General features: G+C 43.9%; 1 protein-coding gene across 1 annotated transcript in view; it reads right to left on the bottom strand.

Annotated features, from left to right (window-relative positions):
* The window catches only part of LOC138249851 (N-acetylated-alpha-linked acidic dipeptidase 2-like), a 700,770-nt gene extending 684,629 nt beyond the window's left edge, over positions 1-16,141 (bottom strand). The window contains exon 1 of the mRNA XM_069204013.1: positions 15,864-16,141. Coding sequence (XP_069060114.1) covers positions 15,864-15,964 — 101 coding nt within the window. The 5' untranslated portion in view covers positions 15,965-16,141. The remainder of the gene's footprint in view (positions 1-15,863) is intronic.
* Between the last annotated feature and the right edge of the window lie 10,066 nt (positions 16,142-26,207).

Below are 26,207 nucleotides of genomic sequence, written 5' to 3'. Positions count from 1 at the left end.
TATGCATACACATACACAGCCTCTGCTGCAAACGCTTCACCAACTGTGTTTTTTTTTTTTTTTTACCATAATTTTCTTGGTGGATATGTATTTGGTGAAGATTTGTGCCTGAAAACGAACAGGGGTAAGCAGCTTTAATCCATACCCCCCTCTGATTTGCAAACCCTAATTAGCTTGGTGCTATACCAAGAAGCACAGGGAGTTCTGAACATAGAGTGTAGCAAGTTATCCTGTTCTGAAGTAGATGATTAGTTAGCAGTCATTATTACAAATCAACTTAATTAACATAAATGCTACTACGGGTAAATGTTGCATTTGATTGCTCTTAGTGCCGTGTTGTCACTGCTTTCTATGTTGGTGAGCGCTCTGTGAAATTACCTGGTTTTTGGGTTTCAGAATGTGAACACCCTATCTTTATGCTACTCCTGCAGCAATTGGCTATAAGCCATGTATATATATAAGAAAGACTGGAGAGCCTTTTTTGCTCTTCTCCTAAGGTTAACAAAGTGGTCTTAAAGGAAGGGAAGGCTCTGGTTCAAAGTGTGGCTCACCTGGGTTAGGTTACTTTTCTAATACAAAAGAACAGTTAGGTCATATTTTAAAAACATGTATCATTTTATTAATGGTTTCCATGTGGATTTAGCAGAAACTCTGTTTAACCTCATAGCAAGCAAGGGAACAAGATGCAGACAACTGTGTGAAGAAAAATAAATCGAACTACTACCAGAGGAAATAATGTTCACAATGGCAACAGGCACACGATAAGCTAGAATATCTTTATGCGTGCTGCTTGTAATATCTATCCATTTTTAGAAAGCATTACCTGGGTTGGCACTTGGTTGTCTGGACACCTGGGCTTACTGGTGGACATTCAGAGAATGCAGGGACATAGTGTTCCAAGTCCATCTGCGCTGAGTCCTCTCTGAGTATGGTGGTGTACATTTACTGCTGGTAGGGTCTGGCAAGAAACTTGTCATTTGTGAGGCTGCATTCTGCAGTGCCACTAAACTAGGCCAGGGTCTGAACTTTGAAGAGGTTTGGGATTGGAGGTGGCCACTTTGGATTGTTGGTTATAACTTCCTGTGTGTTTCATGGCATATCTGTTCGCCATCCAAGTTACAATGTTCTTCTGGTCTCTGCTTTGTGGATTTGCAAATAATGTTGGAGGAAAAATGTCTTTCTATAAAGATGTAATTTCAAAGCCATGTCATTGGGGAAAAGACAAACTTTTGAACTGTTTCTTGAACTAGAGTTTTGTTGCGAAAAACTTTAGGGACTATTTTCAGTTTGTTTTGTACTTGAATTATTTTCATGAAGATACTGAAAGGATTGTTTTTAAACCCTTAGCTGCTGACACTTTCCCACCATCAGAGATATGCCCTTTTTAGACGTTTTAGGTACTTGTGCTTAAGCCCTCATATAAACACCAGATTTGCATCCTTTTTTTCTCCACATCCTGAGGATTTTAAAAATATCCTGGGTTTTTGGGTTTCCTTAACCCCTTAGCTGCTGGGCCGGTCCCCCACAGCCCCCCAGTGCTGAGCCCTTTTTTGGCTATTTGGGGTAGTTCGCGCTTAGGCCCACATAAGCTATCCACGCCAAATTTGCGTCCTTTTTTTCCAACATCCTAGGGATTCTAATGGTACCCAGAGTTTGTGGTTTCCCCTGGAGGAGACCAAGAAATTAGCCAAAATACAGTGAACATTTAGTTTTTTTTAAAAAAATTGGAAAAAAGGGCTGCCGAAGAAGGCTTGTGGTTTTTTTCCCTGAAAATGGCATCAACAAAGGGTTTCTGGTGCTAAAATCACCATCTTCCCACTTGTGTGGGTAGGCCTGGTGCCCGCGACAGGAATAGATCACACAACGGTCAATGTTGGTCCTTACATGAGGCAGCTGTTGACCCTGGGTATGATCCATTCCTGACTCAGGCACTAGGTGTAGGCACTCAAGTGGGGTAGTGTTTCTATCAGGACAGGTGAGGAATCACTGGGTGGTAGGAATTTTGTGGATCCCAGCATATTCCTGTAGTTTGTGTGACAGAAATGCGAGAAAAATAGAGTTTTTATTCAACATTTCAGCTTTGCAGGGTATTCTGGGTATAAAAAACTTTGGGGAATCCACACAAGTCACACCTCTGTGGACTCCCCTGAATGTCTAGTTTCCAGAAATGTTTGGGTTTAGTGTGTTTCTCTATATGGCCGCCGAACCCAGGACCAAAAACACAGGTGCCTGCCTTACAAAACCAGTTTGTTTTGCGATAGATAATTTTGATGTCTCCACAATATGATTTGGGCGGTGGAATTTGGGGCTGAACTAAATTGGGGAGCTCCCAAGAGAGCACTCTCTCTCTCTCTCTGCTTGCCGCCGCATTCACCTGCTCTCTGGGTTGGGCTAACCCACTATTACCCAGTTGCACAGACTGCTTGCGAAGGGACAGCAGGACTGTCCTCATCACCTCCCTCATAATGTACTGGAAGTGGAGTTATTGAATGGGACTCCTCCGACTGAAAAATCACTCCCAGAGTCTGCGCCATTGTCCTATCCCTCAGATGCTGTCTCAGTATCTGATGTCTCAGTCTCTGATCCTATGTCAGAGCTGTCCTCTATAACCCGAGTGACGGCAGCAGTCATCCATCAAGATGCCATCTCTGCTATTGGCTAGACTGTTGCTCTAAAACACTAGCCTACGTAGACAGTCACAAAATCGATGCTGTGTGTGAGATACATGCAACAGTAGAGGCCACCTTACCTGCGCTTCTTCCCTCAATCAGCACGTTCTTTCAAGACACTCAAAAAACACTTTGTCACATACCATTCGTCACAGTCTTTAGCACCTCCTGCGCCCAGTCCAACAATCATTATTGGTGCTCCCACTCCCTCCTCCTCGGATTCCCTCATTACCACCGAGCAAAAGTGCCCTTCATCTCTCCATAGACGCCCTCCACCCGCACATACATTTCATTTGTATTATAGCGCAGGTAATGGCTGACTTTACTAATGTACTCAGCTATTTACATAAAATAAAGATTTTCTCTTTGCAGTAGGCATATAAACCTACTGCGCTTCTTTATGGCACTAAAACTGCCACTAGACAAGTCTGACCCTTTTGTAGCAGAAACATAATCACAATACTTACTTCACTTTTTTATTGCTGCCTAAAAGCTACAGTTGCAAAGCGTCAGTTGAAGTATGTGCATTGCTTTGAAGACACAAGCTGCAACTGCAAGACAACTGGTGGCAAATCTATATATAAATATATATCACTTTTATATGTGGGTCTGGTTTTCCTGGGGGCCGATCGCAGCCCCCAGGGAAACGACACACATATTGACAAAAGTGATACATATATATATATCGATCTATCTCTATATATATAACTATCTACATAGATATATATATATATACATATATCTATATATATATATAGATCTATCTATAGATATATCCATGTACATAGATATATCTACATAGATATATATATATATATATATATATATATATATATTTATATTTTTTTTAGTTGTTGTATGGTTTCCTTGGGGGCCAAAATGGCCCCCAGGGAAACCCTACAACAACAACAAAAAATATTGCCCCCACAGGGATCGCCCTGCCCACGGGCGACCCCCTGCCCACGCGATCGCTCCCCCCTAGGGGGCACCTACCTTTAAAAAAATATATATATATGATCGGGGGCGGCCCGTTTTCCGAGGGGGCCGACCCCCCCCAACTGAAATCCCTGGTGTCTAGTGGTGTTTCTTGGCTCCCGATCGCAGATCGGGATGGGGCGGCCCGTTTTCTGAGGGGGCCGACCCCCCCTCCCCCAAGTGAAATCCCTGGTGTCTAGTGGTGTTTCTTGCCCCCCGATCGCAGCTATGCTCTCCCCTTTCTTACGAGGCCTTCCTGAAACTGTTTCCTGGTCCCCGATCGCGGCACAGCTGCGATCGGGGGCCAGGAAACACTTTCATGAAGGTCTCGTAAGAAAGGGGAGGCCTTCCCGAACGTGGGGAAGGCCGTTTGTGGCCATTTTCCCCATCGGAGCAGGAAGCGGCCGCAAACCTGCTTCCTGTTCCGATGGGGAAATCAACATTGTAATGTCAGCGCGCCGTCACAAAGGGGCGGGTGGGGGGCGACGGGAGACACAGAAGAGCTTCTGTGTCTCCCAGGGATAAAAATTAAATAAAAAAATCAGGATTTATTAACCCCCTCCCTGGTGTCGGCCACTGGTCGTGACCCGCACCAGGGAGGTAGTGTGCATTGAAGAGGTTAAAGGGAACAGAGAAAATAACAAAATTAGCTACATTGTCTGTGTTTTTTAAAAATAGGGAAAAGAGTGCTGTGCAAGAAAGCACATTTGTTAACAAATGTCAACAAAAGGTTTCCAGTGCTACAATAACTAATTTCCCAGAATTCAGGAACGAGCAGAGGTGTACAAATTGTACAAAAACACACATTTTATCACAATGTTTGCAGTTTTCTAAGTTGCAATCTGTTTTTCCTATTATTTATTTTGACTTCAACCTACGTGAAGTTTGTGGTGGAAACAGGAATGAAGCCTATGGGACTATCTGGAAAGCTATGCATTTCTGAAAATTATACAAAAGTCTCAATCCAGAAAGCTGTAATTTGTATAGACAGCTCATGATTCCTTCAAAGAAACTAGTCCTTGAATGAAAAACAATGGAAAAAAATAGGAAAAAAATAGAAATGGCAGACTATGTTTTCACTACTGCAAGGCCTATCTCTCCGATAGGATAACTTTATAGTTGCCTTATTACATTTTATAAGTGTCATTTCCAAATCAGAACAGATGACGAGTTTGTGGTTGGTGTCTCTGGAATCCTAATTTAAAGTCCTAATTCATGGTGAAGTCAGATTTTAAATTACAATTCTAGAAAGTTGGCATTTTCTTGCCTTAGCCATTTGGTGCCTACAGTCTGTTTCTGATCACATGAGTGGGTGTAGCTGGCAGTTAACCTTCATGTATTCCTCCTAGACAGCTGCACACAATGGAAGATTAGGTGTGACTGGATGGGCCATCACTGGCAGTATGGGAGGGAGAAACTGTGCCAAGCCTCACTTAAACCTGAATAGGCTGAATCCGGTCTTCACACAAAGGGCCTAATATCCCTGCATTGTCACTTCAGCCAGTTTGGAGCCAGGGTAGGGGAGGCAGGGCATCTGTGCACTTCCAAGGCATGCCTCGAGAAGCTTCTCCTTACTTCAAAGGCACAACTGTGAATAAAAGAAGGACCTTAGACACCACCATCCGTACATTTCTGGACCTTTGGCTACTCTGCGAGGAAGAAGTATTGCTGTGCTGCTGAAAGGGCAGTCAGTCTGCTGGTCTGCTGCTCTGAATGAGCTGCTGCCTTGCTGTGTGGACCTGCTGCCCTCTTTCCTGGAGAAGAAGAACTGGACCTGCAACTCTATCTGGAACCCAGGACACCAGAGTGACTCAAAGGGCTAGTCTGCTGTCCTCCTGATCTGCGCCTCAGGGACATAACATGCTCCCCAACAGCCCCTGGACTCATTGTTAGCAAGTTCCTGATTGCCAAGAGGCACCTCTCAAGCCCTGTTCCCTTGGTGTGGCACCTGAGCTCCTAAATTCAAGCTTTTAGTGACTATGAATGGGCCTGTTCATACAAGAATTGTTCTGCTCACACAGAAAATCAGTGCGAGCCACCGCAAGTTCATCTTTTCGCACAGTAAGCATTGATCGCCCGCGTGGACGGCCAATGTGAAGCTTCAGCCTGCATGTCGGCAATGCCTGGCCTGCTCTTCCTGCCATGCTGACCACTGCCAGCGATGCTTTCCTTACTTCCGCTGATCTTTTTCCACAGGAATGGGGCTCTTAGCACAAAACTTGAGAAAGTAAACCTTCAGAGGAACTAACCTGGGACTTTATCGGACATGCACCCCATCACGGTATGCTTGAACTTTTGAATTTGACCCGGTCCAGCATAACCAGATATTCCCAGTTAAAGTTTTATGCTTTTCAGAGCCATATTGAAGTTTATTCTTTCAAAATTGGTAACCCCGGTTCTACTAATTCTGTGTTTGTCATCTTGGTCTTGTTTTATTTGTCACATTTTGCTCTATTCTTCTAATCTGTGTGGAATCCTTTTGTGGGGTGTTTTTACTGCTTTACTGTTTGAAGTGTTGCACAAATACTTCACACATTGCCTCTAGATTAAGCCTGATTGCTCTGTGCCAAACCACTAGGGGGTGAGCAAAGTTTATTTTGGGGTTTGCTTATGCCTTACTCTGACTAGAATTGTGCTTGCAGTTTGACTAAGGCTCACACTGCAGTCAAACAGTAACCCATTTTCTAACAGGCCCCAAAATGCAATATGAAGATATCGATTTGTCCTGTTACATATGAACTGTTTTGGCGAAAGGGGCAGCTATGGTATTTGGGCCTGGGCTCGGCTGCTTACCCTCTGGAAACCTACCATATCTATACATTCATAAAAACTAGACTGCCAGAGGAATCCACGATAGTCTGATGTGTGGACTCCAGAACATTTTCTTACTCACAATGCAGGGATGTACAAAATTCCTACTATCTGCCATTCTCACAATTCTCCCCATTAATGTTGCTGGACTGGTACCCTTGACTCAAAATGCCCAAAACCAAAACACGAAGACATCACCATTTCCTGTGAAAAAAGATCTATTATGTTCATTTGGATAGCTGCAATATTTGGGTTTGGCTTCAGCCGCCATCTAGGGAAATCTAACAAACCCAGAGATTTCCAAAAACTAGATCCCCAGGGAGTCCAGGGTGGTGTTACCTGCATGGATGCCACAAGATTTTCTTGCCAACAAATGCTTGCAAATGTCAACAGTTGGCTAAAATCAAGCATTTTTCTCACATTTCTATGACATAAACTTCTGGAATCTGTGATGATCCACAAAATTCCTACCACACAGTGGGCCTCATTTTCTGGGCCATACCGGCACACTGCGCCACTGGAGCATCATTTTTTTTTTTTTACGCTCTGATGGCGCAGTATGCCAGCCCATATTTACAAGGCTAAGTAAAGCCACCTTGCGTGGCTTTTCATGGCCTTGTAAATATGGTCCACTTTCACGCATAACGCTGTGAGAAAGGGGCATTCCATGTGTTTTGTTGTGGGTGTTCCCACGCAACACCCATGGAACGGCAAGGAATCAGACATATTCCCAGAATTACAAGGCTAGGAATGCGTCAGATTCCTAATCCACCTCAGAAGTGGCATAGAAGTGACGCAACATGGAGAAATATCTTTATTTCTCCCCGCTTTTTTCCTCTTTCCATGTGTGCTGCATTTTGCAGCACACATAGCAAGAGGAAAACACATCGTGTGATTGTTTTTGTGTAGGAAGGCTTCCCTTTCTGCACAAAAACAATCATCCCCACAAAGCAGGCACCCTTGCACTATAGTGCAAGGGTGCCTGGTTTGGCACTAGGCAGCATTTTGTGCACCAGCGCATGAGGAGAGGACAGAAATGTGCTGTATCTTGTAGATACAGTGCATTTCTGCCCTTTCGTGGTGTCACAGAGCAGCGCAGCAAGACAGTTGCTGTGCTGCCCTTCGCTACTGGGTTTGTAAAAAAGGGCCAGTGTTTCCACACCGCTCAATAAAAACGCTTCACCACTTGTAGGGCTGAGCCTAGCGCTCACAAAACACAGGCCTCAAAACACAAACTGGAGACATCAGCATTTCTTCTTAAAAAATGACAAGCTTTGTTGATGGAGTATCCAAAGTATTTGGGCCTGGGCTCGGCTGTTGCCCAGGCAAACCTACTAAACCCAGGTATTTCTAAAAACTGGACACTCAGTGGAGACAGAAGTGGGGTGATGTTTGGATCCCACAACGTTTTCTTACCCACAATGCCTGTAAATCTCAAACTTTAGCTTAAATTATGCATTCTCCTCACATTTCTGTGACTGAAACTTCTAGAATCTGCAGGAATTCACAAAGCTCCTACAACCTGGCGTTCCCACATTCCTCCCGATAAAAACATGTCCCCACTTGTGTGCCTGAGCCTAGCACGCACAACACAAAAAACATGGAAACATCAATATTTATGGTAAAAAGAATTACCTGTTTAAGTGCCGGAGTAGCTCCGGTATTAGGACCCGGGCTCGGATGCCACTAAGGGAAATCTACCAAACCCAGACATTTCTGAAAACTAGACACTCAGTGGTGTTCACAATGGTGTAATGACTGTTGATCTCATGACGTTTTCTTACTAACAATGCCCAGCAAATCTCAAAGTTTGGCTACAACCATGCATTTTCCTCACATTTGTTTGACAGAAAGTTCCAGAATCTGTGGGGGTCCACAAAATTCCTACCACCTAGCGTATCCCCGCTGAAAGGCTGTTTGACCCTGGTTTGGGGAACTGGCCATTGCCTAGGGGGCTGTCCCCCACCAGAAAAAAATACATTGCTGATATATAGTGGACTTTATGCCCAGGGAGTAAATTTGGGTCCAAACCAGCCTACCTGTCTGCCCCCTCTCCAGAGGAGAAGAAAATCTTTATACCTCTTCTGGGATGGGTCCATGGTGTAATGTCAGGGTGGGCTGCCCCATCCCCTTTATTTTCTGCCAAATGGAAGTCCCTCATGTCTAGTGAGTTTTCTACCTCTCATCCCACTTTGGGGGGAGATTGGGAGCAAATCCCTGAATCTGTTCCCTGGGTGGCCAGAAAGTACTACTCTTGGTGTGGTGATGTTGACTCTTGCCCAAGTGGCCTCTCCACTTGCAATGAACTATTCCTGTGTGACTAGTAGGGTGGATCCCTGCTTGGGGATAACACTGTCAGGGTGATCACCAAGCAGGGATAAATTAAGGAGCAACATCACTGGAAGGGGGATATTGTCCACATTCAGTGTTAACTCTCCTGCAGAGGTCGGTCCCTGGGGGAGTCATACCTCCCAGCACAGATCACATTTGAAAGTAGTCCATGCTATTGGTGCATGCTGGTGTTATAGCAAAATTAAAGCTTGATTATTGAAAAGAAAATGCTTATGAAACATGCTTCTTGTGTAGTCACTTCGCACAGGGGGAGTGGGGTCTTATTGACTACTGGCGCCTGCAACACCCTAAGGAGTGGGATTACTATTTTTTTTGTCTCTCCATGACCTCCATGTGTGCCTAGATGTGTTTGTTTGCACCCCAGACGTCCATGGCTCGGTGCGGACCACTGAATATCTATCTAGGACCCTATCAGATAATAATCTGATCCAAATGACTTTAGGCAGGGGAAAGACGCTGCCTTGTATCCTAACGTGGAAACTCACAACAGAGTCCATATAGGACCTGATTTTCCAAGATACCATGAGGAATCGCATCTGGTAATACGTTGATGAAAACACAGGCACGGCAATGTCCCCTCAGGTGGAGTGGGAAGCCTTTAAGTGTTTAAGGACATGCTTTGAGGAAGATGTATTGCAGAATCAATGGGACTGAGACACACTTTGCAGACAAAGCTGTTGGCTTCTGATGAGGTTTTTAGAATAGTTGAACAACGTAGGCCGGGTCATCCTGAGATCCAGTCAGACCTATTAGACCCTAAAGAAAATGTTGCAGAATAAGTAGAACGACTAAGATGCTTTGATTACAAGGTCTATATGTCAAGGGTGCATGCAGAGCGAGATGGCACCAGATCGTTGTTAGCTTTGCTTGCGAACCCGGCTAAACAATGCTTGGTTATGGTGGAACATGAAACAGATCAGAGAGCCAGAGTCTACTGACAGGCAGATATCAATCATGAATTATATACTTACTATTCTACCCTCTTTCTGAGTGCCACTGACCGGTCCACTGTTGACACTGATGCCTTTTTAGCACCTCTGACTTTTCCAGGAGTATCACCTGTGGAAGTTGAACAGCTGGGAGGGGAAATTACCCTTCCAGAACTCCAGGTGGCTATAAAAAGTATGCTATGGGGCAAAAGCTGGGGACCAATGGGCTCCAGGTTGAGTTTTATGCTGCCTATGCAGACGAGCTGGCCCTCAAGTCAGTGGACCTCTATAAGACGGCACAGGATACAGGTCTCTTGCCATCCTCCACCCATGAGGCCCTAATAGTGCCCCTACTAAAACCAAAGAAAACAGCCTATGACAAGAGGGCCTACCAGCCGTTATCAATATCAAACATTGATTACAAGATCTTTAGCAGGATCTTTGCCACCAGACTCCTCCCCCACATGCCCACAATCATACACTTGGATCAAGCAGGATTCATCCCCGGTCATAATACGGTACTCATCATACAACACCTACTCGCAAGGTAGGAGATCAACACCTATGATTGGACTGAAGCATTTGTCTTTGCAGTGGATATAAAAAAGGCTTTTGACATCCTAGCATGGGCCTTTCTTTATGGTGTCATGGAATGCTTTAGGCTGGTACAAGGATTTGTGAACTGGACCAAATTGCTCTATACAGATACCACCGCCAGAATCTGTATGGGGCAAACTATATATGAAATCTAATGAGTGGGATGTGGAGCCAGACAATGGTGCCATTTGTTACCCCCACTATTTGCCCTAGCTATGTAGCCTTTTGCTTCCTGCGCCAGAGCTGGGAACGCTTATTGGGGCATACAGGTGGGTAGAAAAACCCACCACTTTGTTCTGTATGCAGTCAACCTGCTGATCTTTTTACAGAATACTTGTACAGGATACAACAGCTCTTGTGGGTGCGTGAGCACTCCTGGAACAATTTGTATTAATTTCCGGGGTGAGAATAAATTGCCAGGAACAATTTGTAATAATTTCCAGGTTGAGAATAAATTGCCAGAAATCACACTTATTCCTGACATTAGCAAGCTGTGGTCCTCCGGAGGGAATGGAGGGGCTGCAATGGGAACCCTGATGATCGCAGTATTTGGGAGTAAACAACTTGTACGACCCAATTGACTTACTATAAGGAAATGTCACAAAGGTGAGCCCGGCTCTCAAAACGAGTGTAGACTTTTGGAAGATGCTCCCCCTCATGGTAGCAGGCCGAGTTGCCATACTGAAAATGGTTACATTCCCGCGCCTATTATATTTTTTTGTAGTGCTGCCAGTGAGGGTCCCTACAGAGCTATTTCGCAAGATTTATTTGTTCATCATTGCCTTTCTCTGGGGCTCAGGCTGCAGATGAGGGGCCCTGGCCACATTGAAGAGACCAGTAGGAGACAGAGGGTTAGCAGTTTCTGACTTTGAATCTTAATATATGGCTGAGCTCCAGTGGCTGACGCAGGGGTTTGTGGTCAGACTAATGCCTGGGTGGAAAATGGACCCCTTTGCCCCTGATCTTCACTGACTGATTAGAGTATTACTAAAAATCTGGTGCCCTACCAATAATGATATTCCAGGATTTTGGGCTTGCTGTCATCAGAGAACACGTGTAAAAGTTCTGAATTCTCCTCCAATTCCCATGGAACTGTTAGAAGTATTGTCCCATGGAGGCAACAGCAGGGGACTGGTGGAGTGGATAGGTGCAGCATCATCCATACTTGGGGATTTGTTTGAGGTTGAGATACTACTCCCATCTGAAAAATTCCACTTGGGACAAGACCTGTCTCTGGGCCATTTTTTGCTTCATGGAGCAGTGACAGCTACAGTACAAAAACACTGAGGTGCAGGCATGTCAAAACCTCCGCACCACAGGAGCTGGCAATATATGGCTACGTCATCAGCCTCTATAGGACGATGAAGAAGGACATGTTTCAGCCCCCTGCCGGTCTCTAAGCTCAATGGGAAGAAGACCTGTGGAACCCCACACCCGAAGATGACTGGGCACGTGCATCCTGGAGAGGGTACCAAAAATCACGAGAAACACCTATTGTAAGCTTCTAAATTTCTATGTAATACATAGGGTGTATCCCACCACTGGACGCATAAATAGATATGTTACAGCTACAAGCATAAAGTGTCCAAGATGAGGAGAGGAGGGACCGGAATTGATACACATGTTCTGGTATTGCCCAATGCTTACTGACTATTGGGAAGAGGTCACTGGGTTGCTTGATGAGGTTGTTGCGAGGGAAGTCCCTTGTACTCCAGAACACTGCTTATTAAGCTGGTTTCTACACACCTAAATCAAAAGTCACAATTAGATTTAAGAACCTAGCTTTCATTCTTGCAAAAATAGAAATAACAAGGAACTGGAAGGCGCTGCGATGCATGACGCCACTATGACGCCATCACCCTCCATGCCGTCAACGCCGGCCACTCATCCACCTGCCATCAGGCCACCCACAGCTCACCCACAGACCCTTCTGCTGGAACTGCACCTTCACCAGCCTCCACGCCAGCAACCCACCTGCCAAGACAGGATGCAACCATCTCAGATGCATCCTACTCAGCACCAGCTCCATCCACAAACATGCCATCGAACTCTGGAACCTACTCGACTCACCAGACGTCGCATTCCTGACCGAGACCTGGATGATACCCTCCTTAGCGCCCGACATCTCCATAGCCATCCCAGACGGCTACAAGATCACCCATAGGGAACGCACCAACAGACCAGGAGGAGGCGCCGCCATCATCCACAGGAATACCCTCAGAACCACGACCAGCACAGCAGACACCCTCAGCACTGCCGAACACCTGCACTTCCAGATCCACACCGATCCAAACACCACCCTCAGAGGGACCCTCATTTACAGACCTCCCGGACCCTGACAGCAGTTCAGCGACTCCATCTCCGAAGTCATCAGCACGCACGCCCTTGCATCAACAGACTACATACTCCTTGGGGACCTGAACTTCCACCTCAAGAACACCAATGACAACAACTCCACCAACCTACTCGACAACCTCACCAACCTCGGCCTCAAGCAGCTCGTCATAACACCCACCCACTCTGCAGGGCACACGCTCGACCCCATCTTCTCCGCCAGCAAACATGTCTCCTTCAGCCACACCACCGAACTCCACTGGACTGACCACTGCTGCATCCACTTCACCTTCGGGAAACCCACAATGCACCACCACCTGCAGTGGATTCCCCACCGCAGATGGAACAATGTCACTGAAGACCAGCTGATCACCACCCTCTCCCGGAACCCACCAGTCGACACCACCGACTCCGACAGAGCCTCCCGCAAACTTAGGCAACAACTGTGCCAACACTCTCATCCCGGTCAAGAAACCTTCCAACAGACACACCGACATAAAGACCTTCTGGTTCACCGCCGACCTCCAAGAATCCAAGCAAACATTCAGAAGACTCGAGAAAAAGTGGCGCCAAGAACAGACACCGGACAACCCCACTGCCTTCAAGAACGCCATTCGCAGACACCACCAACTCATCCAAACCGCCAAAAGAACCGCCTTCAAAGAACGGATCAACAACAACGCCTCCAACTATAAGGAGCTCTTCAACATCGTGAAGGAACTCTCCAACCGTGGTTTCAACTTCAATGACATCCCACCATCACTCTGCGACTCCCTAGCCACCTTCTTCTACCGCAAGATCGCAGACATCCATGACAGCTTCGATACCCAGACCCCCCGTCAGCCACCAACACCACAGACTCACAGACACACCGCCCCCCAGCCACACCAACCTCCTGCTCTCCTGGACCCATGTAAACGACGACGACACCATCAAAATCATGAACACCATACACTCACGCTCACCATCCGACCGCTGCCCTGACCACATCTTTAACAAAGCAAGCTACATCATCGCACCCCAACTCCAGAAGATCATCAACAGCTCCTTTGAGACCGCCATCTTCCCAGGGAGATGGAAACATGCTGCGATCAGCGCCCTCCTCAAGAAATCCAAGGAGGACCCAAGGGACCTCAAGAACTTCTGGCCCATCTCCCTGCTCCCCTTCCCGGCAAAAGTCATTCAGAAAATTGTCAACAAGCAACTGACCCACTTCCTCGAGGAGAACAACACTCTGGAATCGTCCCAATCCGGATTCTGCAGCAACCACAGCACCGAAACTGCCCTCATCGCCGCCACTGACGACATCAGGACCCTATTTAACAATGGCAAAACCGCAGCCCTCATCCTCCTGGACCTCTTGGTTTACCTTCAACACCATCTGCCACCACACCCTACTCACACGCCTCAACGACGCAGGGATCCGCGACAGAGCCCTGGACTGGATCACCTCCTTCCTCACCGGCAGAACCCAGAGAGTCCGCCTCCCTCCATTCCATTATGAAACCACCAAGATCACCTGCAGCATACCCCAGGGGTCATCCCTCAGTCTGACCCTCTTTAACGTTTACATGGCTCCACTAGCAAACATAGTCCGATCACACAACCTCAACATCGTCTCATATGCCAATAATACCCAGCTGATCCTCTCCCTCACCAAGGACCCCGCCACTGCCAAAACCAACCTCGGCGAAGGAATGAAGGCCATCTCCGAATGGATGAAGAACAGCTGCCTGAAACTGAATTCTGACAAAACTGAGGTCCTCATTCTCGGCTCCACCCCCTCCACCTGGGATGACTCATGGTGGCCTGCCACACTGGGAACCGCACCGACACCCACCGACCACTCAGGCAACCTGGGATTCATCCTGGACTCATCGCTATCAATGACCCAGCAAGTCAATGCCGTCTCTTCCTCCTGCTTCAACACCCTCTGCATGCTTCAAAAGATCTACAAATGGATTGTCACCGGAACCAGAAAGAAGGTCACCCAAGCCCTCGTAAGCAGCAGACTGGACTACAGCAATGCCCTCTACGCAGGAACCACGGCCAAGCTCCAGAAAAGACTGCAACGCATACAGAATTCCCCCGCACGCCTCACCCTGGATATCCCCTGCCACAACCACATCACAGCCCACCTGAGAGACCTGCACTGCCTCCCCGTCAACAAGAGAATCACATTCAAGCTCCTCATCCACGCTCACAAATCACTGCACAACATCGGACCAGAATACCTCAACAGATGACTCTCCTTCTACAACCCGACCCGCCAGCTTCGCTCCTCTGACCGTGCCCTCACCACCATTCCATGCATCCACAGAACAACTGCTGGTGGCAGATTATTCTCCCACCTCACCGCCAAGACGTGGAAGACTCTTCCTATCCACCTGTGACAGACACAGGACCTGCTAATCTTCAGGAGACACCTCAAGACCTGGCTGTATGAGCAGAAGCAGCACCCTCCCTCCCCCCCGCTCCCTCACCCACCAGCGCCTTGAGGCCCTCACTGGTGAGTAGTGCGCTTAACAAATACTATGATTGATTGATTGAGAGCTGACTTACGAGAGAGTTCATTTTCAAAGGGGCTCGGATTCCTATTCTAACCCAATTATTTGCTTTCCTGTGAATCAAACACATTCTATCTCCCTGCATTAGGTATTGTGGACTTTTGAAACTTCCTAAAAAAAGCAGTTATCAGCTTATAAAAGAAAGAATTTAACCAGAGTCCACCCAGATTCTGTCAGAACATCAGTTGTATTTAACCAGGAGTCATTAACCTATGAACTGCTAAACTGCTGCTGGTCTGACAGTTTATTTACCTGAGCTGCTCCCACACACCAGGCCCGGACTGGTCTATAGCTGGTCTTGGTCAGTGTGTTGGCCTCTTTGGCTGTTGGTGGGTCAGTTTTATGGTCTCGTGGGCCAGTTTCCACTGTTGTTTCCCCTGATATTACAACAAACATTGCCTATAGCAAGCACCAATGCACGCAGTTTTCCGTACTTTGCAAAAATCCCACACAGCATGCCTTTACAAGTTGAAAACTTTGCGATTTGCAATGGTGAGCCAATTTTTTTAGTCATCTTATTTGTAATTGGACCACTTTTACATTGGTGCCAACACGTCCCTGCCAAACACCATTTATTTATGAAAAAGAAAGCAAAAGCAACACAAAAAAAGTTCAGCATAAGGTGTTACCTGGAACAGTGAGTCTCACGATGTCTTAATGAACTGCCTGGTGAGTCCGTATCGTGATAGGCGTTTGTGTAGACCCCGCCGCCTTCCTGCGTGCTGCCCATGTCGGTTCTGAAGTGGTACGCTAGCTTTGTTCTTGTCTGTTGTGTAAATGTTTGCAGCGTAGCACAGCACTTCTCCGCTCCGAACAGTTTTTTTTTTTTCCGCAAGGGAGGTGTTTGCCAATCATTTACTGCTAAAGCCCACTTCTCGTCCTGTTCCGCCGAATTATCAGAGGAGCTACACCTTTGTCAAGCAAAGGGCAATCAAAGGTCGCGTTATCTCTGCTCCTGGAAATCAAAACAAGCGATTAGAAAATATATAAATGTTTAAAGACGTGTACGACCCTTCCGCTTACGAGTGCACTCCCACCACAATGGTTACACACGGTACGCTGACATTAAAGAGCAAACAAACGCGAATAACAACTCACCAATAATGTAACAATATATTTGAAGTATGCCCCGCACGAAAGTTTCCATGTTGTTACTCTCTCTTTGATGATGGTCAAAGAGAAGGTCATCTGAGATCCACCAACTGCACATGGCGCTACCTCATTGATGTAAAAAGGGTTGAGTCATTTGCTGACGAGAAACAACACCCTACCGGGATATAATGTAGGTCAGTCAACTTCGTTTTGTGACGCTACCTTCCGCAATCACTCGCCTAAATCTGTGCCTCGGGGATGCAAGGCCGGATTGGCCTTTGGACAGGGCAACGGGAATTATGCGATTTTGCGGCCGCTGCATTTCTGCACAATTATGGATCTGCCACATAATCTATCATCTGCTGCGTAATAAAAAAAAGTTCCAAGCTCAAACAGATCAAAAGTTACTCAAAAGATGGGTGTTGTTGCGCGGTGGAACGCTTTTTGTTAAAGTTGACTGGTGCAGTTTATTTTGCTAATTGTGTTTTTGGGTGTTAAAAGTCAAACTGAGGTGAACCCTTTGTCCAAAACGTGTTACCCTATTGAAAAAAATGGCAAAATAAGGAAGGAACAATATAAGAAATGGGGTTCCGTCTCTTTTGGAAAGAGTAAAGAAGGTGCAGATATAGTTGACTACAAGGTATTTAGAAGATCTTCGTTTGAAGACTCCTCTTGTTCGGCAAAATCAACCGTTTTTCAGCCAACAAGTTCTTTTTATTCCATCGGAGTAATGAAGATGTATCATAATTCTGCTATTTCTTATCACAGATTAGTGAAAGCTATTTTGGATTTGGTTTACAATCCCTTTCCCAAGATTATGCTCTTGTCTGCTTTATTTGACCTTAAAATAAATGTTTTGCATTTTAAGCCTTTTAGATTTCTGCATCCCTTAGCGGTAGGCCGTGAAACATTTCTTACAAATAAGAAAGATTTTACTGTTTATCTTCCATAAAATAATGTGGCTATTTAGCAAATACATCTCCAGTAATCTATTTAGTGCTTTTCTGCTCAAAATAAAGCCCTTTAATTTGGTGATCCTCATGGAACCTTCCCGAGCACCACTCTTTTTAATCTCTATGCCAACCTGCTTGCTCAACTAATTACATTTTATGGTTTGGAGTTCGTGAGCTATGACGATGATATCCAAATCTTGATGGCAATAATCATCATAATTTTCAAAGCTGCATGATCTCGGTTGCAGATTGGACAGGTCACTTGTCATTCAAACTCAACCATGACAAAAACCAACAGCCTCTTAGTCTCCTGTAACAACTGTACATCTACTCTTCCATCTGGATACTAGCCTCCAGAGTTAGGCTGGGCCCCTACTCCGTGATCCTCTGTGAGAAATTTGGGTTTCCATTGACCCATAAGTTATCACTATTAGATTGTGTCAGTGGACTATCTTCCACCTGTTTTCTATTGCTGAAACATGTACACAAGATTCTTCTGTTCTTGCAGAATCCCACCCATCAGCCTCTAATTTAGGCCACTGGTTTAAGCTATTTAGTCTATTGCAAATCACTTTTCGTGGGAAGTCCCTTCTTTATCCTTCATCAACTTGTTGAAAACTCAGCTGCTCGCTCATTCATTCACTGAAATATTAATATTACTCAATTTTGGTGCCAAAGTGTCACAAAGTTCAAAGTGTACCTCTGGGATCCAATTACAGTACTGTCTTCCAGGTGCAGCACCTCAAACCTCCACCTCTCATCTTCTCAAAGAGCAGGTGAGTTGCAGAGTCGCAGGCTCATAAGAAGAAGGAAGTGATCTAGCCAACCTGGTCTTTACCTCCGTGCAGTTCCAGTTAAAAACAAGAACATAAGTGGTTGCTGTTATAAATTCACAGCCACTGTGGAATAAAAGTGTTCAGGATAATATCTTTTCTGCATAAGACAAAGGTGTAACTATAGTTCTGCACTCAATTCTTTTGCCTCACGCATGGCTCTTTTTTCAGCCTTCCGAGCTTCTGTGTCTATTGTATATACCAGAGAAAAACCCAACCTTCACACTCTTTTATTACATGACAATTACAAGCTTAAATTATGGCTATCAGATACCTTGATAAACACTGATGTCAGGGCACTGCTTTCCAAGAATCCCATAAGGACAAAACTCTCAAGTCACATTATGAGATTAGGATCACTGACACACACAATATCGGACTAAACAATATTGATTGACACAAATATTATGGCAAAAATATTGTTTACCAAAATAGCATGTCCCTAGACTTATGTACAAAATATCAGGAAAAAATACTGCTGATTCTAATATAATTGAAACATCGATTTTTTAATATCCATAGAATTGAAATCACTAATGTTAAATACTGCAATATATACATTTAATATAGCCTTAGAGCCCGCCGTAGCAGGCTCTAACAGCCATTAATGACCTGCTCCAGCGTTAAAGGCCCGAGCTGAAGGCGAGGGACTTTAACAAGGGAGCGAGACTTTGGTATAGCCCAACTACGAAGGGCTATAAGGCTATTAGAACATTCTGCCACTAGCTAGAGGGCAGAATGTTCTAATGAATAAAAAAAAGTCCTCACGGAGCCTGAGGAGATTAAAATCCCTTCAGGTTCCATGATGCTTTTGTTCACAGCTATTGCCGTAGGCAAAGAACATTGGAATGTTGACGCTCCAGGCTTTTACGAGCCAGTAAAAGCCCAGAGCACTCCATTGTCTGCAGGGGAGCTCCTAACATTCCAATGTTCTAATATAATGTAAATTCCATAAAACTATCACTGTCACCTCCTGCTCCGTAAGGGGCCACAAACCCTGCAAGGCGGCCTGGGTTACTGGGGCGAAGCATCCCACAGAAAATATCTCCCAAACACGAAAAGCCCAGGCTGTTGCCGAAACGCGTCAGGATTTTTTGTCTTGCTGCTCAGAAAAGCTACTAAATGCTTGGATTTTAACATGGACTTGTGCCTGGGCTTTTCGTGTTTGGGAGACATTTTCTGTGGGAAGCTTTGCCCCAGTAACCCAGGCCCCCCTGCAGGGTCTGTGGCCCCTTACGGAGCAGGAGGTGACAATGATAGTTTTACGGAAGGGGCCCGACCCGCCCACCTTCATGCAAACAAGGCATTTATCCGAGAAATATATTGTGATGGAGGTGAGCAAGGGATAGGAGGGAGACAGTGTGCCTCTCCTCTTACTTTTCATGTATTCCTTGTATTGCTGATATCATGCTGGGCAGCAACTGTACTAGCAAGTGGACTATCAAGTAATGGATACCTAATGCACATAAGAACATTTGTATGGCGAACTGAAGTGCCTGTGACGCTATTGCCGCTATATGGAAATTAAGCGCTCCAGTTCAGGAATTTATTTATATGGAACTGTGCATTATGGGAGTTGGAGTTTGGTTATTGAAGTCACATGACTGTGTATTTAAAAAGCACTGGCTCACTCACACCTGCTCTTACTTACCTGTGAACAAGGCATGCTGTTGCCGAAACGCGTCAGGATTTTTTGTCTTGCTGCTCAGAAAAGCTACTAAATGCTTGGATTTTAACATGGACTGGTGCCTGGGCTTTTTGTGTTTGAGAGATATATATATATATGTATATATATATATATATATATATATATATATATATATATGTATATATAAAACATACCAATCAAACATACAGAAAGCATCAAAATAAATGTACAAGTGAAAACAAATAATATAAATGTTAAAATAATTAAAACTTTAATGCTATAATATCTATTAAACCAATTTTATGATTAGAACCTAAGAATATTAAATAAACTATTCCTGCTCCAGTCTACACAACAGTAGAGAAAGTGTTGGACTTTGGAGAGGTTAAATGTACTATTACTACTCCAGTCAGGGCAACAGTAGGGAAAGTGTTGGACTTCAGAATTGTAAAATCTACTATTCTCATTCCAGTCTCTGCAACAGTAGGGAAAGTATGGGATTTTGGAAGGGTGAAATTTACTATTACCACTCCAAAGAATGTAACAGTAGGGAACTACAAAGACACTAATGTTGTTATTCCGACTGTCGAGATGGGGCCACTCACCTGAAAAGCAGGATGTCTGCAGGGGCAATGGTATGCCCCCGACCTCCTGGAACACCTCTCGGCACTTCCTGGTGGACCCAAAAGGAACGGGGAAGTGGAAGAGAAAGAGACAAAACACTGCCACGTCTTGCCGGTCCAGCCAGGCACCTTGTATATTCGGGCGGGCAGGTCATTGTTGACAGAGTGATAGTAGAGTTAGTGCACTCAACTTCCTTGAAACTGAATCTCTCTTTCTGATATGGGCATGGGAGCAGTAGAAGAACACCGAGATGCTCCAGCACTTTTCTTGGATAATAATAAGTGTTGGCTCAATTACTAACACTGCATAACCAAAAACCCAAACTGAGTACCATAACAATAAGTACCACGACACTAGGGCTGGCTTCACAGTGATTCACTGTTGCACACTACAATTAGAACTGTGGTTGCACTTATCATGCAAAAGAAAGACAAACAAGGGCATTAATTATATCACATATAACTTTCCTGCATGCATAGGGTTAAACTAAAAGGAAGAAAAACAATCCAAGAAATACAAATGTCCACTCTGGGTTCAAACAGTTAGGGTGGCACAGTTTGGTTTGGTTTCACTGTGTGTGTGAAAAACCCTTCAAAAAGCAAATTCCCCAAACCTGAAACACAGGCATGAATGACACAATTTAAATCCAAGAGTTATGCTATTAGAGAAAGAAAAGTCAAGTAAATGCTCTTTTAAAATTGCACTGTCATTTTTTGTAGTATTTGAGCTCAAGCAGATTTCCTGAAGCACATTTAGGCAAGTAACTACAATAATAATGTAGAATGTTCAGAAATGCATTAGTCTCTTCAAGATAAGCAACGCAGTGCTCAAAGAACAAACTCCCTGGAGAAGACTAGTCACTTAGCTGCAGTCTTTTCCGGTGTGCTGGAGGAATGCCTGGTGTCAGCTGGCACAGGAACAAAGAAAATAATTGCCTTAAAAGTCCAGAATACGAGGATGACAGCAAGGGCTGGACTGCCAAGTCAGGTGCTGAGGTCAGGAAGCAAAACAAAGCCAAGCAAGGAGTCACGCTTCACTCTACTATTTATAGCCAATCAGGAAAGCAGTTGAGTTTCAACGTGTGGATGAAAGTAACATCACCACGCCCAATTAGAAGCACGTGTCTACACCTACTCACATTAGCAAACAAGCATTGGTAAAACAAGCATTGATAAAACCAATTGTGTAACACAGTACATTAAGTTTACTTAGAAACATGGAGGTTTAACCAAGAACAGAGATATGATTTAACCCTAATCCCTGGGGATGCTGACAGATATCACACAGGAGGCACCTTGTGGATTCCTGACACCTACTGCAGTCTAAGCAAGAGTAGGGAAACTACTTTATTTCAAACACATTACATATATGACTAACCCTTGATTGTAAAACAAAACTTTACTTTTAATAAAAAAAAGTATTCATTTACATACAATATAATTATATATCTATTTAAAAAATGAAACACAATTAATCAATGTACTTAATTACTATTAAAAAAATATCAATAAATAAATGTTATCCAATTATTTATTAATTAACTTCCAACCCTGTGCCCCTACAAACCTAGCAGGCAGTCCACACTTGAAATATAACTGAACAAATAACTATTCCATAACTTCCACATTTAAAATAAATTAAGCAATTAGTTAAAAAGGAATAAATAATTGCTAGTTAATTATTACTTAATTAACGCCTTATCCTAGAGCTCTACAAACCCTGCAACCTGCAACTAAAATGTAACTCAAATAATTAAGTATAGCACAATTTACATAATTGATAATCAATTAAATAATTAATTAACAATTAATAATTATTTGTCATCTAGTTATTACTTATTTAACGTCTGACCCGATACTCCTACAAACCCAGCATCCTGAAACTAAAATGTAACTCAAATAAATAAGTATAGCACAATTTACATAATTGATCATCAATTCACTAATAAATAACAATTCATAATTAATTGCTAATTCATTATTACTTAATTAACTTTCCACACTATACCCATAGGAATCCAACAGCTCACACCCAAAACATAACAAAATATATCATTATTAAGCAATTTACATAATTAATAGTCAATTATTACTAAATGAATAATTAATTTTGAATTACTTATTATTTAATTACCTTTTCACCCAATACCCTACAACCTAGCAAACCACACCTAAAATATGACTAGACTAAATCACCATTGCATAATCTACATTAATACCAATCACGTAAGAATGAAAAAATATTAATTCAATAATAATTTGTTTTTGATTCATTATTTTGTTTCGGTATTTTTGTCTCTCGATATTTACAACTCAATAATATGTCCAAATACTGTGAAATTACAATCAACTAAGGTGCAGACAAAAAGCTACTGGTAAGGTTAGTTTTCCAATCCTGATTAATAGAATCGAAATTGGTCGATTTTACATTTGCCACCTGCATTTTCAAAAATTTTATTTTTGTCACTATTGTGGGATTTCTGCTATTCCAAAGCAAAAATTGTTTTGGTGGGGCAGGACTATGGGCATGCCTAGAAAGTCCTAACTGCAAAGCCACATACATTTATGGATTTTCATCTGCCCCTTGCAGGTGGTTTTGCACCTGAGAAGCACATGCAGGCTCCATGTTGTGAGTTGGAGGAGGCATTCATCTATTCAATGTAGTATAGAGCAGTTGTTCTTAACCTTTTGACTGCTGTGAACCCCCCTTAATAATTGCTAGAATCCTGAGACCTCCACTGGATCAATATTGGAATCTGGGAAACCCCACCGAGTCATTGTTAGACTCCTTGGATTCCAGCCTAAGCAATTTCAATGATTTGAGCAGCAAAACATTACACAAAATTATGGAAACAAGCATTTATCAAACAAATTCAGAAAATATGAAATGTTTTATTTCATTCATGAAGAATTATGAAAAAAATCAATCACATTTTTCATTTTATTGAAAAGGTTGAATCCTTTCTATATTTAATTAGGGCCACCCATCATCCATAATGTATCAGCAGCCTTCAACACCGTATCCCACCACACATTGACATGCATAGCCACTTTACATGGCCTTGAGTGACTTCATAAATCTGGAGTAAAGCAACACAGTGCAAATCACTGCATTGCCTTTCTCTGCCCTGGGAAGGCTTTCCATGGGCATTGCATGGGTATTCCTATGAAACTCCCATGGACTTTAATGTATTCCCAGATTTACCAGAACTGGTAAACCTGGAAATGCTGCAAAATGCTACACCTTCCCAGGGGAGGCATAATGAGTAGAAATATGTTTATTTCTCCTCGTTACTTCCTCCTTCTATATGTGCTGCATTCTGCAGCACACATAGAGGAATATGCATCTGGGGATAATTTTTGTGCAGGAAGGTGTCCCTTCCTGCATGAAAACAATCCTGCATAAATGGAGGCACCCTAGCACTATAGTGCATGGTGCCTGCATTGGCACTAGGCAGCCAAAAGAGCATCAGCGCAGGGGAAAAGGAATGTACTGCATTGACTTAAATATGGCACATTCCTGCCCTTTTCCTGTCACACAGTGCAGAAAAGTGACTTGCTGCGCTACACGGTGTGTTTCTCTAATAAATATGCCCCTCAATTTTTAGCGTTGAAATTCCTTCACATTTACAGATGCGCAGTAGGCTCTCTCCAGCCCAGCAACACAGTTGCCAGGCTGGAGAGGGCCTGCACAGGCTCCCAGGCTGCCTGTCAAGTGCAGATAGCCAAACACCAAGATCTTTTCAAACTACTAGTTGCAATCTGCAATATACCAATCAGAGCCTTGTGTCACATCCAGATTTCAGTTATTTGGCTTTCTGGGACCTCAACACGGAAATATAGTCCATGTGATCTATCTTGTTATTACCTTATTCCCATTATTAAAAGTGCCCTTGAAAAACTACTTTCCCATGATCAAACACCAAAGGGACTGAATCAAATACTCCTTAAATCTCCAACTTCTAACTTCAAAGCTTTAAACTTCAGGAGTTCCCGGATGCTTGTTTCCAGTCCAGGGGGTACCTGGCCTGCCAGTTCAGGCTGGACTATTCCCATGGGGAGCAGCGTCAGGACTGATTTGCTTATGGATGGGTCCAAACTAGGGTGACAAAGTGGGCAGAAAAACGATGGAATAAACCCAGATCTGTGACGAGGGTGAATGTTTGCATTATTCAGCATTCCGTCCATCATCTGTTCTTTTGCTTTTGTCGCCCTAAGTGGGAAAGGTATGCCCAGGCATGGGTCTGGGCTCACTGTGCCACTGGATTCAAGCTAGCGTGGCTGATAAGGGGGTGATACCTCGAAACCGATCACAGGATGCTTGTTTCCGGTACAAGGAGGACCTTGCCTGGCAGTTCAGGCTGACCTGTTCCCATGGGGACCAGGTTCAAGACTAATTTGCATATGGCTGGGTCCAAACAAGGGTGGCATGGTGGGCCAAAAACGATGGATTAAACCCAAATCTGTGACTGGAGGTGGTTTGCATTGTTCAGCACTCCATCCATAATCTCTTCTTTGTGCTTATGTAAGAAATACAGCAAAAGAGGTCTATCTTTATTATCCTCATCGAGTCCCAGCTCTCCATCAGGTGTAAACAGCCCACCAAGGAAACAGTGGAGAACCATTAACTCATTCCTACTATCCGACGATTGTATGCTTTATTATTTGTGTATTGCATACAAAGCCATCTAAGGCATCTCAGAGTATGTTAAATGAATACACAAACAAAAGTCACAAATACAGCTGTAAAAAGCACACATACATGAAACTGGGTGCAGTGTGGCCCGTTGGCTTGAGCCTAGAGATCCATGTTTGAATTCAGGCCTTTCTCTAGACTCAACATCATATGATTCTAGCAAATCACTTAACCTCCATGTGTCTAAATATGTATTCAAATGTATTTGTGTAATCCCCATTTGATGTACAGGATGGAAGAGCATCTCCTAACTCCTCAAGTAATGCACAGTGCTCCATTGTTTCACAGCTAGATTTGTGCTATATAAAATACCAATATATACATATCATTCAATGTGTGCAATATAATATGACTCACTACACATACAAGGTAAGAAAAATTAGTTACCATCATGACTATTAAATGCTGACCACATTACAAATAAACACATAATTAATTCTGGAAGTTTCTGCTAATCCAGCATCACCCTGAGATAACTATTGGCAGAAGTTTCTGGAGGAGGAAAGCAATTACTACTATTGCATTCATTTGGCGGGAAGTGACAAAAGGTACAATTTTCGTTTTAGACACATTGGCTCTTTTCTTTCTGTGGATCGTAGCAAATAAGCAATTCTATCGAAATTGCAACTGGATACATACGAAAAAAAAAAAAAGGAAAAAATGCACCATTTTACCTATACTCTAACCGTCATCTGCTTATTTAGTCCAGGATCTCATTTGCATAAACTACACTTGTTGCCGGCCTTCTAGTTAATTTGCGGGTTACATTAACTGAAAAAACGTTCCTGAGGAGTAAAGTAAATGTGAATTTAGAAGCATACAATTCATGACCCCACCTCCTACTAGGGTGGTTCAAAAAACAAAGCGGATCAGCAGTGGCAAGACTTGGGCCCAGATTTAATAATTTTTCAACTAAAATTGCTACACTGCATAGAGTGAAGAGGGAAACACAGAACAAGGCCATAGATACCAAAATGCACTCCTGCAGCTGTCATCACTTGTTCTGACACTCTGGCACAGCTGCCTTATGCAGCGCACAGCCGTGTACCGTGATGCAGAGGTGAGGATGCACTGTCTAGGATTTGAACAGGAAGCATACTCTTCCAGTGCAAGTTCCTATGTCAGACA

This window comes from Pleurodeles waltl, chromosome 8, assembly GCF_031143425.1.
Source record: "Pleurodeles waltl isolate 20211129_DDA chromosome 8, aPleWal1.hap1.20221129, whole genome shotgun sequence".
Lineage (NCBI taxonomy): Eukaryota > Metazoa > Chordata > Amphibia > Caudata > Salamandridae > Pleurodeles > Pleurodeles waltl.
Note: the sequence above shows the minus strand (reverse complement) of the source record. Positions and strands in the feature narration are given on the sequence as shown.